At 35.6% G+C, this 15,448-nt stretch overlaps 1 protein-coding gene across 9 annotated transcripts in view; it reads left to right on the top strand.

Annotated features, from left to right (window-relative positions):
- Positions 1–15,448, top strand: part of LOC145673181 (multiple PDZ domain protein-like) — an 817,414-nt gene that overhangs the window by 367,663 nt on the left and 434,303 nt on the right. For 8 of the 9 annotated variants that reach the window (XM_081742643.1, XM_081742641.1, XM_081742644.1 and 5 more), the window contains one exon: positions 8,711–8,836. In XM_081742643.1, the coding sequence (XP_081598769.1) occupies positions 8,711–8,836 (126 nt within the window). The remainder of the gene's footprint in view (positions 1–8,710; positions 8,837–15,448) is intronic. The other variant, XM_081742640.1, reaches the window with a different exon arrangement.

The raw sequence follows: 15,448 nt of genomic DNA, 5'->3' as shown, positions 1-15,448 counted from the left end.
CTCCGTTTGTAAACACATGCTTTGACGTCACACCTTGCCATTTGTGAAAATCACTGATGTATACTGACCCCTTCCTGCAATAAAAAGCAAGTCATAAGTGTGAATTGCAGATTAATATAAAACATTATTCAGAAATTCTTTGACTCGTGATATTTCAAAGATGCCTTAATATTATACATTCAAAGTCAGTATATGAAAGTTTCTTTATTACTCTTATTACCGTTTCACATCTTTTCAAAATACGTGTAGATAATGAACTGGGAAAATAAAAGATCTTTTCTTCTGAAAAGTAAGTGATCCAGAGAGATTACTTGCTGTCGTTCATAATTGGTTCCTGTATTCTGATGGGGTGTGAAACGAAATGTAGAGCGTGGACTATACGTCACATGACACTAGCAATTGATTCTGTTCTCCGTTGACTAGAGTTGCAGTAGCTGATTGACATGAACAATATGTTAAATGTGCAGTATTACTTCTGAATTTCCTAAATTATCATCTAACAACGTTAGTGATGTAATATATCTCTCTGCAATGAGAATGATAGAGGACACTTAGGGTATTAGATTTAGACTCTATTTCATAGTTTCGCATTTGATAAATTATTTTAAGTAGGCCCTACATTTTTGTTAAGTGACTAATGGCTCACCCTGTATATTGTAACAAAAAGGCTAAGTTCTTAAAATGAAGTTAAACTATTTATAAGAATGAAACAACGAACGTTTTATCCAATATTTTACAAACATTCAATTTGCCTATCAGTCAATGACATAATTATTATTCTGCATCTTTTATGCAAACTTTAAAATATAAAACGGTACCAAAATTTAAACTAAGCAATGTGTGTTTGTACACAGTTAAAAATGACTGTGTTAATTCAAACAATCGCTCTTTGTTACCCTAGTTGTGGCAAATTTTGACACATGCATGGTGCTACTTCAACTCTAAATTGATTTTCGAGTAAATTCATAAAATTTTATTGTTTAAATCAACTACCTGACATATTGCTTATGGGCATTATGCACCGAGAACAAATGTAAGAACATCAAAGCAAATGACAGTATTTCTGCTGATGTAATTTTTTTCAGAAACTTCATAAGCTTACAGAACTATTCACATGAAAGATAACAGAAAATATAATACGTTGCTTTACTTGGTATAAATGTCGAAAATAACGCGTAAAGCTTCGCTCATAGCTAAAACTAAAAACTTAATACAAATTCTCAATGTCAGATACTTAGATATTTATGATATCCATGCAAGCCAAGGTACAGTACATTCTAAATATGCTGATATTTCAATACCAGAACCACCAATTTATGCACTTCAGTTTGCTGATGATACGGCATATATCGCTTTACGTTCTCCAATGGATCGAATGAACGCAACATTACAACCAGCAATTGATAAACTCGTCAGTTGTTGTCTAAAATGGAAACCTAAATTAAATCCATCGAAAACTCAAATGGCGTTATTTGGACTAAGTACCACTTAGAACGAAATCCAGACCGTTTGCATTTTACATTACTAGGTTCGCCATTACCATTACAAAACAGCGTAAGGTTACCTTGATATCACTTTCGATAAACATCTGTCTTGAAACGCCCACCTCTCCTATTTACAAGCTAATATTCGACGTCGAATCTACTTGTTACGAAGTTTGAAAGGCACTAACTGGGGTCTTAACAGCAAACTCATTCTTTATAAATAATAAAGTTTTTTATTCGTCCTGCCCTTACTCATAAATATGTCGCTTGATTATCGGCTCCACAGAAGTTTTATGATAAACTACGATTCCTTGAACGTCATGTTTTACGTGTTGCTTATTCCTTACCACCACGGACACCAACACAAGAGATCACATCTATACCAACACCTTTACCACATCTGTACAGTCTTCGCTCTCGTTACATTCAACGCCGCATAGTGGACGCTTTCTCCATGAACACTGACCATTCTCCAATTTTACCACGTTACATATATTCAGCGTTAGATCACTTTCTTGCTGTCCATGAACATGATCAGGTCACCGCTCACTATAACCCCTGTTGTCGTATAGCATTGTCGCCATCCATTCATCCATTTCACATCATTTCATGAATAAACTCCTTAGTTTTCTTACTAACAGGGCTCTAATTGTTTAAACCCGCTCTGAGTAACTCCAGAGCGGATTAACACCACCGTCGCAACTAACATAATATATCCTTGTGTTCTGTTACCTGTACTTCATTTCATCATATATATTACATACCATGCACAGGCCACCTTCTGTATGCCTAACCAGATAAACATAACAATAAGTAAATAAATCCTGATACCCATCTCCCAATAATACTACCAATAAATTGAATGCTCATGGCTCCAGAGAAGGCGTTACCTTCTGCGACCCGCTAATCTTCGAATGGGAATGAAATTGCACTTTAAAAAATGTATTCTAAAAGTTACATTATAATTATGTCTATATGATACAGAGGATTTGAGATGGCTGCAGTTCCTTTCCTAAGTCATTATTCTTAGCAAACGAAAGATTTAGCGGATCGCTGATGGATTATAAAGTTATTAGTATTACTACCTTAATGGTTAGCGTTCACCATACGAGGTGGGGTATTACTAACAACACAGGGTATATACAGTATATTAAAAGTACCCTGACTGTCCCTATAACTGTTTCTTTGTGTTTCCACCTAGTTCTTACATTGCCCTTTTTTTACTTAACAGCCTCTATGTCAGACCGCTAACACAGGATCTGTTTTAACCGCAAAACCGATCCTTTGCTGTTGAAATAACACACTGAAGTGGTAGTCGTGATGGTGGCCATGATGTGTTAAAATTGATTTGAATTAACACCAAGGGTAAAAGTGGATCTGTAAAGGTAAGGGGACGCATGACGTCAGACCGTCCCTCATGTCTATCTTTGCCCATTGTAATTTTCTTTTTAGGAAGTGGAGGGACGCTATAGATATTTTATTGGAAGCGGGGAGACGGCGTCTCCTCGCATTCCCCCTCACTTTTACACCCCCCCCCATTAACTATTAGTTTTTGCTGTATAATTCAGTTATCATGTGATTAATACGTTGAATACTATTGTCCCTGTTTAGCATCTTGCAGTACTTTGTAATTATTGTGTGTTTATCGGTATCAGTAAAGATACGTCAGCATCACTTCATAAACTGACGATCCTTTTCTTCTGCATATATATATATATAGGGTGGTAGGTAACTCCACCGACAAACTTTGGGAGGCGATTCCTTATACGAAATGAAAGAAAAAAGTTGTAATAAACATGGGCCGAAAAAATGCCTCCTTTCAGAGTTATGATCCATTGAAAATTCGAAAAATCATTTTTCGAAACTCCCTAACTTAGAAACTACAGGACCAATCCCAAGCGGTTTAAGGAATTACACAGGAACTAGTATGTTCTCTATCTAAATATCCACGTTTTACCATCTTCCATTATCGGTGAAAGGAACTGTGAAAAGGAAGTATAGGGATACTCCTTTAAGAGCTAATGGTGCGTTCGTTTCGCTGGTACCGGTGAATTCTGAAACATGGATATTTAGATAGAGCGTATACCAGTTCCTGTGTAATTACATAAACCGCTTGGGATAGGCCCTACAGTTTCTAAGCCAGGATGTTTTAAAACGTGATATTTCGAATTTTCGGTAGTTCATAACTCTGAAAGGATATGTTTTTCGACCCATCTTTATTAGAACTTTTTTCTTTCATTTCGTATAAGGAACCGCCTCCAAAAGTTTTTCGGTGGAGTTTCCTACCACTCTGTGTATATATATTGCTTTGTTTAAACTCGTTCAATTGAAAAAAAATATATATATGAGGATACTAAATAATGCTGACTTTAACTCAGTAATGTTTCGTATACTTGCCTCTTTTATGTACAGAAATACTCAACTTAAAATTCCGTTTCTGTAAGTCTAGATGTCAACAAGTTACATACGAGTCCACTTGTAACTTGTATTTTGCATTTTGTTCAGTCTGATATAAGCAATACCTATTTCATTTGTGCGCGTGGCTTTTTTTTTTTTTTTTTTTTTTTGCACATCTTAGGAAGTTTAGTATATACAGTAGACTTTCAGTTATCCAGGTCGCAACAGATATCTGGCCTCCGTATTATCCGAAAAAAAAAAAACAACAATAAAATTATGAATTTTTGAGCAATCTACTGAACTTGTAACACTTTCATTCATAAAAACTGACTTTACCCAGGATAAGTATTCATATACCAAGAACTTTTTCAACCACTAAAAACTGTAAGTTTTGATATTGACTCTTTGAGGTCTACTTTGTCACAATTGTGTAATCATTTGGATCGTTCTGTACAGAAAGGATTCAAGTCTACTTTTGGTCATTTTGGACATATTTCATAATTAATATCTCGAAGTTATGCTCCTTTCATTGCTTAAGAGAGTTCAGATATAGTAAATAATTCTTATAATGTAAAAACAACTGTATTCAGTTTTCCATGTACTTAAACGGAGCGTACAAACTTAATTCTGTTTTCTCACAACTTTGACAATTGGGCTCCAATCCAGGGGTAACTCTGTTGTGTAGTCACAATGACGTGACTTTAAACGAAAAAAAAAAAAAAAAAAAAGGATGAACACCACAAATGAGAAACGACTGAAGAAAAAATAGTTTTTAATATGGAGTTTGCAACCCTGATTAGTTACGACAAATTTGACAACATAGGGTAACTCACGATGCTTGATGTTACTTTCTGTTCTGGTTTGGTTCTTTCTAGCGATCACTTGCCTCCTCACAGAGAAGCCCTTTAAACGCTTGTCCTTACGCACAATGTAATCAAATCATACTTTTTTTTTTTTTTTTTTTTAATGTAATCACACATTTTTAACGGCAAATGAGACCGCGAGTAAAGAAGAAATAAGGTGAAACATTTGACTTGCAATATCTTGCAAATTGTACAAGCTACAGTAAAACTCACTACACCAACGAATTTCCGAGAAAATTATACTTGAACTTATGTATCATTTGCACCTATTCCTATTTGAAAAGCCGAAAGTTGAATCCCAGATGGCGGCCACGGTGGGTAACCTCTGTCAGAGAAGAAGTACATGACCCAGTTTGTTTTGCATGTGTCTACATTCATGTCCAGTTACTTCTAAAGAAATTGAAAGCAATTTTATGTCCGAGTGTTATAGTAATGTATGATTGAATTTCGGATATATGAAGGCTCATAAATATGCAAATTACCGCTAGGGGCCGCTAAAAGTAGTACAATCCACATTGAGCTGCGGAGAACTTGGCATTTGAATCAATTTTACACGAATTCCGAGGGAACACTTCGCGAATGTGCCTTGTTAGGCATGGAATACTAGGGTTCGATTCTCGATAGGAATACGTGTGATTCAGAATCTACATTAAACAGTCGGTTTACATCTTGGAGGTGAAAATAAATGGCCGAATGAGTTACTCTTCTGTTTTAGAAACGAATGAAGTTTAATGCATGCTTGTTTCAATGATCATGAAAATACCATCGTCTCAATATTTTAGAGGTAAATAAATATATATACGATAAACGAAATTTGTTAATTTTTCACTATTACCTTGTAATTTGAAACGAATACAACAACTGTCTTAAGTACGTGTGGTGTTAATGGGTATGTGAATGATTTTTACAGGATCATTTCAGATAGGGGGGGGGGCATAGTTGCTCAGTGCAAGAGTACTCATGTCTGGTGCGAGACGTCACTGGTTTGATTTTCACCCACAAGAGTTTGTGCTGGGTTCTTCCGTTTCCTCCCACATTCTCATTCCTCTTATTTTATAATTCAATTTCATTAATTCATCCGCCTCTTTTAGCCTAAGGGACAATATCATGGGACCAGGAACGTATGCAAGTAGTGGGTCCTGGCGGTCCAGATTCACGAAATCGCGACTTTTCTGTAAATTTAGTTTAAAGGTGATTTTACAGATTTTAATATAATTTAACATATTGAATTTGGAGCCCCTGAAAAAGGATTGGACTGGACCCCGAAATAAATTCCTGCGTACGTACCCACATGAGACATACAACTAAAAATTCCATTTAATTTCCAAATCGATTGAGAAAATTTAGTTGAAGAAATAGATTGACTAGTATTGGCAAAATCAATTGTTTTTCACTTCGTGGATAATTTGAATTGTTACTGCTGAATTTGGTACATAAAGCTAATTTAAATAATTCTATGTAAGACATTTACTTACAGTGGCAAAATTTTCCTTCAACATTTGTAATATCAGAATTTACAAAATGTCCTCAAAGTAATACTTTACTGGGCCTCAAAACCAGGGAATGATTCTGCAACGTGAGAAAGGAGAGTGTAAAACCAACTGTACCGCCATTGGTGGTGTGATTTCCCTGATATTAAACTCCAGAGCTCCGCTGCTTGAATCCCTTGTGCTCTGAACGCCTTATTTATCTTTGAACAAGACTTGCGTTTTATTTTAATACTTTGTTTACTTTAAAATTGTACGTACGTACAGTGTACATATTTTATGTACCCTTCAGTAAACTTAGACATTTAAGAATTTATATTAAAATGTGTATAGTATTTTTTCATTCTTCTTTTTTCTGTAACAAATTTTAGAAAATGTACAATTCAGTACATAACGGACATTTATAAAATACAGGCCTGTACTAAGAGGTCAGAAAGTATAAAGTGGTGTGGGCTTTGGAATAAAAGTTTTTTTTTTTTTTTTTTAATAGTATATATTAAGCGAAGTAATTATTGAATTCCTATCTATTCTTTCACCACATAAGGTCGGATAGTTGGGAGTCTACTGATAACCTATAAAATTATTCAAACATACAGTGAGCCATTTGTACACAAAATGGCATTAATGTTCCAAATCCAAATCTCAGGGTATATTAATCGCAGCGGACTAAGCCTTACATCATTTGACAGCTGACATTGAAATTTGGAGACGTGCTAAAAGTGTTGGAATTCTTATACGTAAAGTATTGCGTAAGTTAGACTGCGATACATTTTCGATAAAGACACAAATGGTACGCAGGCTCCTGAAGAATTTGCGCCTTTTATAGGCAAGATACGTTATCAAAGGCAACATGCGAAAGATGGTTCAATCTCTTTCATTCTGGAAATTTCGATGTCTAAGCAGTGACTGACCAATCACGGCAAAAATGGATGACACTCTGGCAGAAGTCAAGCAAGATCGTTACGTAAGCGATCACGACATTGCCAATGATCTAAACATCCATAATCAACCAGAATTAAAGAGTTTGGAGTAAGCTGACTACAAAAAGAAGTTCCACGTTTGGGCATCCCATGATCTAAAATAAAACATTTACTCTATCCAGTTTCTATCTGCTAATTTCTACTAAAACGTAAGAAACTCGAGCCATTTCTGAAGCGATTGATCACGAGTGATGAAAAGATGGATAACTTACGACAATAATGTGGCGAGAAGATCGTGGTCGAAGCGAGAAGAAGTCTAGAATGTGTTTCAAAACCCACACAGACGCCTAGGAATGTTTTACTCTGCATTTGGTGAAACTAGAAGGGCATCATGCATCACGAGCTTATGCCTTCGGGCACAATGATAGACTCGGACCCGTACTTTTGACAGTTAGGGTGAGTATCTACACCTAGCAATTCAAATAAAATTGCCTGAACTGTTCAACAGAAAGAGAATCGTATACCACGTTCACAACGCCATACCGCATACATGTTTGACGATCTGTCAGAATTGAGAGAACTTAATTGAGAAGTTGTAATGCATCTACCATATTTACCATATAGTCTAGACCTGGCACCATCACATCATTCAAAAGAGGCCTCTGAAAAACATGTGTAAGATTTTTTGGACAAGAGACCACTGAATTCTATGGAGATCGGATTACAGTTGCCGGAAAAGTGCCAGCAGGTCATTGGACAAACTAGTGCATATGTGATTTCATAATGTTATTTTCAAATCACAGTAAATGTATTCTGAATTTTGACCTCCAAAAAGTCGATGTTTCTAAACAACTTGATACTCCATCGGATCATAAACCACTTGAAAAGGTTCCATTTTGATGCATCAAATTATGTCCAGTATTGCAGCTGCTCAAGGAAACTATTTTAAAGCGAGTAATCTTGATTTGTAAAAATAATAATTCTTGGTTAAAAGTATGTCATAACTTTTATTCCAAGCCTTGTACATCATGGTTTAACTTCACCCCTATACGAGATACAAGGTAGAGGTCTGTACGGGCCGAAATTTTTAGCCTGGACCCGGCCCGGCCCTGCCCGGCCCGTGAACTTATAATGTGAAGCCCGACCCGAGTCCGAAATATGTTTTAGCATTTAGGCCCGAGCCCGGCCCGAATTCGTGCGATAATCAAATGAGCCCGAAATAAGCCCTACGACCCGAGCCCGGCCCGGACCCGCAGAGATGTATGCTTTGTAAGCCCGAGCCCGTGCAGACCTCTAATACAAGGTAATCGGTTATAAGATACACGAAGTACTATTTAGCTGGATTCTGTTCCGAAAGATGAGAAATTTCCGATGCCCCAGTATCAATTTGGAAATATTTCAGTCATCAGATTCAACTCGAAATTTACGAATCATAAGTGAGGATTGCATATTATATATTCCTCCATGTGTAGTGTTAAAAAAATGAAATAGTATTGAGGTTACGTGCCTCGAGATAAATAGTTAATTCGTTATTGTTTTTTTTTTTTTTTATTTTGTAGGAGGAACGAGGAGCAATAGAAGATCTGAGCCAAGCAACCACAACCCTCGATGATCAATCGCTGATGAGTGATTCTGCTGGTTCTGCGTCTGAGTCCGCTTCCGAAATAGAAGAGCAGGTAGGAGAAGTAAGTATATTTGATGCTAGTATTACTCTCTCTCTCTTTTTTTTTTTTTTTTTTTTTTTTTTTTGTGCGAAAGTTTGAAAACTTCAACCATGCTAGACTGCGAATTCAGATATTTCTAGGTCTGCAGTCGTTATTTGAACCAGGAGTTTGACTTGCGCGTTAGTTCATCAATGGTATGCATAACTCTTTCAGTTGTAAACTTTAAGCTTATTAATTAAGTTCTATATAACTGGGAAGACATTTTATATACTGGAAGGAATTTTATATTACAGGGCTCACTGAAAACCAGGATATTATGACTCACACCATTACAGGGGGGCCACCATTTTCACGGTTGGGCGGAGAGGATGCGAGAATCATCCACATAAATAAGACCTGTGGTTTGAAACAGTGAACGATGACTCATCCGATCACATCACACGTTCCCAGTCACTTGCGGTCCATGTTGCGTATTCGCGGGACCATTCGATCGTGTTAAAGCGTAATGGTCCCTTATCAGCGGATTCTTCTGTGCTAGGCGTCCAATGTCACATAACTCGCAGGTAATTGTGTCGCACGATGCTGCTTGAGTTTCTCCGACACCTGCACCGCAGTCGGATGACGGTTTTCAGTGATAGTTGGCTTTGATGCTTGTTACTGTTACTTAGTTTCCTTAGAAAATGTTACTTAGTTTTCTTTCGATCACTGTTCCTCTTCGCCTATGCGATTTTCTTTTGAGTATTTTAAGCGACCCACACAACACATTTACCACTTCGTTACGCTCACACTGTGTAACCGAGCACAAACAATTGTTCTCTTTTGGAAAGCAGGGAGGTCATTCGTTTTACACTATCACCGTCTGATAAGTTCACTGCACACTGCCGTTCTATTGTTTGTCGCGTAATACAAATGTTTGCCCTAATACACCACCACTAATAGCCTGGTGCTGCGGTCGCCGCCTGACCGTTGCCAGCCTAGGCATCTGTTGTGTTTCTAAATTCCATGTGTTTAAATTAAATTGATAAGTAACAATAGATGTTTTCACGAATTTTTCTTGTAATGCAGAACATTTGAGTGCCCTACAATCTAAGGTCATATATAACACACAAATATTTCGAGTCTAAAAACCCTTCGAATAATCATTCACTTATTTAATAGCGTTTTGTAGGTTTTTTATGTTCCTTATTCTGGTTAACGGAAATGAATACCAGCGCCATCTTTGCTGTATTCTCCATTGATTTATATGAAAAAATATTTTTCTTTTCTCTTTGAAGTGAACTGGAATTTTAATGATTTGATTTTACTAATTTATTCTTCAAAAATATTAAAATGTCCTTTATTTCGTGAATATTAAATTGTGTTGCACATAATTTTAATATTTAATTATCAAATTAAATTTATATGTACATTTTTAAGAAGCAATGAACGTTTAGCTACGCTTGAGGAAAATACCATTCAAATCACATACTTGGAATGGCATGTCATTTCCAAAAAAAAAAAAAAAAAAAAAAAAAAAATCTGTATTAAATTACGAAAGGATCGATGTCATATAGAAGTAGGGGGAGGGGGAGAAAATAGAACATGTGACCAGTTTTCGATATCTGAGTAGTATTACTAGTGATGATAAGAAGTACAAACATGAAATAAAAGAAAATATAGGAATGGCGAAAAAGCCTTTAAGAGAAAGAAAATACTATTTTGTGGGACCTTGAATAAAGAGTTGAGATAAAGCCTCTCAAAATAATTCATGTGGAGTATTGTACTGTGTGGGTAAAAAATATGGACCTTACACAAAAACAATGAAAAACGACTCAAAGCTATCGAAGTGTGGGTGTGGAGAAGAATGGAGAAAATTAGCTGTGTCGAGCGGAAAGCGAATGGTGGGGAACAAAAGAACAATTTTAGATATTATTAAGAAGAGGAAGAGAAACTGGTTGGGACATTAGATAATAAAGAACTGTATTATCATGAAGGACGTGATAGATGGTATGGTGATAGGAAAGAGAGGGAAGGGGCGAAGGAGATTGCAATTAATGGTCGATATCAAAACAAAAAAGTGGTACGTGAAGACGAAGAGGTTAGCGGAAGACTGTGGAGCAAGTTAAGCTTCTCAGTTGCAGCAAGTGACCTGCCAATAGGGCAGAATACCTATGATGATCAGTGGCGTATTTAGGATTTTGTTTCGGATGCACAACACGTGAATAGGCACTTTTGGGTGACGACAGATTTGAATGAAGTTTTGTATATAACAAATTTATTTCGGGGGGGGGGGAGGCTTGAGCCCGGTAGCCATTCCCTAAATACGCTACTGATGATGATGATGTGTTAAATTAGTGGGTTAAAAAGGAGAGATGGCGTAAGTACTAAACATTATTAAGTTGCTCACTAAAATTTAAAGAAGTGTAAGTAGGTAGTAGAAGTCCTCAATCTAACTTTTAAAACAAATAATAATTAAATCAAACTAAAGATATTTTAGAACCTTGTAGAAGTTATCAATAATTTTAAATTTCTTAGTGTCCGCAACCTTCTAGCTCCCTTCTTTATTGACCCTGTGTTATACTCCAAAATAAAATAAAAAGTATATATATGTTATACTTACAAGATCTTAACAATGCCAGTCAAGGCGTTAAAAATTGTAGTAAAATTGTAGATTAATTTAGTATAGAGAGGAAGTTCCACTAATCACTCGAAGAAAATGAATATGACTTCAATTAGTAGTTTTTTCTTCTTTGTATTCCTTTTTTTACCTCACAACACAACCTCAAATGTTAATCGACTTTCCCGATGTAAGGTGGTTGCGTGCGGCAGATGTAGTGCTTCTCAAAATGTGGCTTCATTTAATGGAGAGTGGATTGCTGTTCTAGAAAGTCGTGGCTTCCCACGGCATTTTTTTACGTACACGGAGCTAGTTTACGGGAATAAAAATTCATTCATTTTTTTTTAAATGATATAATGAATGTGCAGAGAACTTCATGTTATAAACAATGGTATCAATGATAAATGAATGTTAGTTTCTTCTTCAATGCTCAAAATTTCACCAATAATATTTAATCAAAATTAAATAAGTTTATAATGTTTTAAATAACTGGACATTCAAATCAGAAGGTAAACTTCTGAAAGTGGTGTTTTTTTTTCTTTTTTTAACGCTAATATACTGAACCAAATTCAATTAAGCACCACGTCTTCACTAGAATTTCAGGACGCTTAGACTCCACAGAACTGATCTATAAAACAAAAAGCAGAGTAAAATGTATGAATAATCTATCAGAGTAGATTGTTCGGTCTGTATCCGACCGGTTTTCGAACTTGTTCTATAAAAGCCATTCCTCCACCACCGGTTGTGTTCTATCGGACCACCAGCATTATAGACTATCGCCCGACATTGCAATTTCCGTTGCAACAAACTACGTTGGATCACAAGCATAGGAAATCCATCCTATCCCTCCCTGTAGGTTTTCCCTTTGCTTTACTCACTCACTGTAAACACTGACTGGAGAATGTAGAACAAACCAAAGGACAAAAGTCCCCGCATGCGTTTACAGTTAAAACAAGCATAATCATGTTTGAATATCATTGATATAGCAAGCAGCAAGAGAAATGAGTACTTACGGACTTTTTGCCAAGCATGCATTTTGACTTTTCTCGCCTTCTGCTGATAGCGACATTCTTCACTAGTCCTGCTGTGGTTGATAAAACAGTGAGTCACAACTAGAGGAAAGAAAGGAGCTTGAGAGCCTTAACTGGACTAGCCAATCATCCTACTTTATTTTACTTCACAACAACGAATTTCCAGTTGAATTTATGAACAAAACACCTCCTAGAATATGTCGTCATTCCTTAATACTTTGACCCCTTCTGCTCAAAAACACAAAACGCGATTTGTTGTGTGTTCTGGTATGCTAAAGGAGTAACTATTCGCAAAAATTTTCAGATTTTTTTTTATCCAGGCCCATTGGAGATATTGGGCAGTGAAATATGGCAAATTGGCATAATTTCCCAACTTTACGATATTTTTTCAAGCCTTTGGAAGCAGCTACAAATGGCTATGCAAATTTTTGAGTATACACTTATGACCCCGGACTACGAGCACACACAAATTCAGACCTCTAGGTCAGTTTCTTTCTTTTTCCAAACATGTCTTCAATGTCCAAAAATGTTGCTACTGTAGGCCCTGATTTCACCCCTTTCAAGTGGTTTTAGGCAAAAACGTTAAGGGGGCAGACTACTGAATATTTTTGAAAAACTAATAATTTTTCTTTTGCCCGTTTTTCGTAAGTGGAAAGAGGTAATAAAATGTAACTTACCACAATAATAGATAATGCTATTTTACACCCGAAAATACGGATCGAAAGAATTTTCAGTGTTGCCATCCATAGAAATAACAGTGTGACCAGAATTTGAATTACTCAAAAATCTAGGTAAAGGCAGCGACTAGAAAAATAAACTCAACGGTAATTGATGACTTATCATGCTGTCTATCCTTCTTGTTTACTACTTTTTAAATAATATTTCTATTTATTTTATAAACCTTACATAAATTCTTACAAAATAAATAAGTCATTACAAAATAAATAGAAACATTATTTAAAAAGTAGTAAACAAGAAGGATGGACAGCATGATAAGTCATCAATTACCGTTGAATTCATTTTTCTAGTCGCTGCCTTTACCTAGATTTTTGAGTAATTCAAATTCTGGTCACACTGTAATTCCTATGGATGGCAACACTGAAAATTCTTCCGATTTGTATTTTCAGGTGTAGAATAACATTATCTATTATTGTGGTAAGTTACATTTTATTACCTCTTTCCACTTACGAGAAACGGGCAAAAGAAAAATTATTAGTTTTTCAAAAATATTTAGTAGTCTGCAGCCTTAAGAGAAGGAAGTTTTAGCTCTGCAAAAGTTGGACACGTCCAGCAGTTTTCAAATTGCTAGGATAAATACATATTGAGATATTGTAAACAACGTAAACGCCTGAAATCGAGAAAACGCAAAATGGTGGCAGCCGCTGCGTCGCTGCGAGATATTTTTAAAAATAATTAATCGTGGTTTTGAAGTTCGCTAATATAATATAAACATTCATGAAAAAATTAGATTTTTTTGGAAAGGTCGAGCGGCAGTTTTTCTTTCTTCTCGATCACTTGGCATGGATTAACCCTTTAAACATTTCTAAATTTTTGAAAGTAACGATATCATGATAATAATATGATATCAAAGAATTATTAATTAATGTCTAATTGTCAAATTTAACTCTTCTGTACTGAAGTTATTACTAAGCTTATTGAATATATATATACATACACACACACACACAAATATATATATATATATATAAAGGAAAGAAGAAGAAAAGAAAAAAACTCAAACTCCAAACATACATACATTCGCAAGGGGTAAAATATAGTCTAATTACTAGGAAACCTTGGAAATTGAAATTATCTCATACGCACAAAAGAGCTACCACTCATGCCAATACATAGTAATAGTACCAATATTTGGATAAATTTCCAGTTGTGCTTTTTTATACTAATTTGAAGTCACGGAATGCGATGAAATTATTGTTAAACAGATTCCGTCAATGGATCACGAGAAAAAGAAAGTGAACTCAAAAATCGGATATAAACTTACTTATATGTGAGATATATTGATAACAGGTCATTTTTCTTTCGAAATATAACAACTAAATACAATTTCTGTGTAGTAAAAGAAAAAAAAAAATCCGACATAACTTAAGAAATAGTTCGCAGAAAGTAATAACCTGAAGAAATGGACGGGTCAGTGCAATTATATTTCAGACAGGTAATTATAAACATGTGTTCGTATGGAGGGGGACAACGTCATAGGTAATTTATAACATCACCTGATGAACAGTGTTGCCAACCCAGTATAAAGTTATATTTTTGCAAACGTCATTACGTTTGATTATTACATATTTCAAATGAACATGTCAAACGAAAACTTAAAAAAAATACTACGTTTATTATTCAGTGTTGCAAACTAAGAGTGTTATAGTATCACAAACATCCAAAGTTTGGAAGCCTCTAACACGCATACAGCACAACGCAGATGGACAGGATAATACACATCCAAAGTACAGTAACGTTGGATATCATGGTCATGGTATGACATGTTTCGAACGAATAGGAACCAAGTTACCAGGGTTTGGAAATTTGATTTGTTTTGAAATGCTTTATTTAAAAGAAGAATGCTTAGGTAAGTATAATATCAAGTTATTACCTGACCAGGATATTAGTGCGGTTTTTCGTGGAGGGCGCTAGTGTAGTGTTTACATCAGTTTCTAGGTAAGCGCGGTGGGACAGGGGAACGGAGAGCGTCACTCTGCAGTGTATCCAACGATTTTCAAAAGTTGCAGTTTACATGTTATAAGTAGCCTAATCTGTTTCGCTTAATAAAGAACTCCATAAATTATATAGTTGTTATTGAATGCAGTAATGGTTATTCCTGCAGTAATGCAGATGTATTATGGATAATGGCATATGCATGGAAATTAACAATTTAAGAACAAGATAGCATACAAGTGAGTTTCTACCGTGTATCAAGCAGATTATATATATATAAAAAAATTGATTACGTTTTATTTGATTTCATTATAAAACAGTGGAAACCTGTAA

Source organism: Thermobia domestica, chromosome 16 (assembly GCF_964235325.1).
Source record: "Thermobia domestica chromosome 16, izTheDome1.hap1.1, whole genome shotgun sequence".
Classification (NCBI taxonomy): Eukaryota; Metazoa; Arthropoda; class Insecta; order Zygentoma; family Lepismatidae; genus Thermobia; species Thermobia domestica.
Note: the sequence above shows the minus strand (reverse complement) of the source record. Positions and strands in the feature narration are given on the sequence as shown.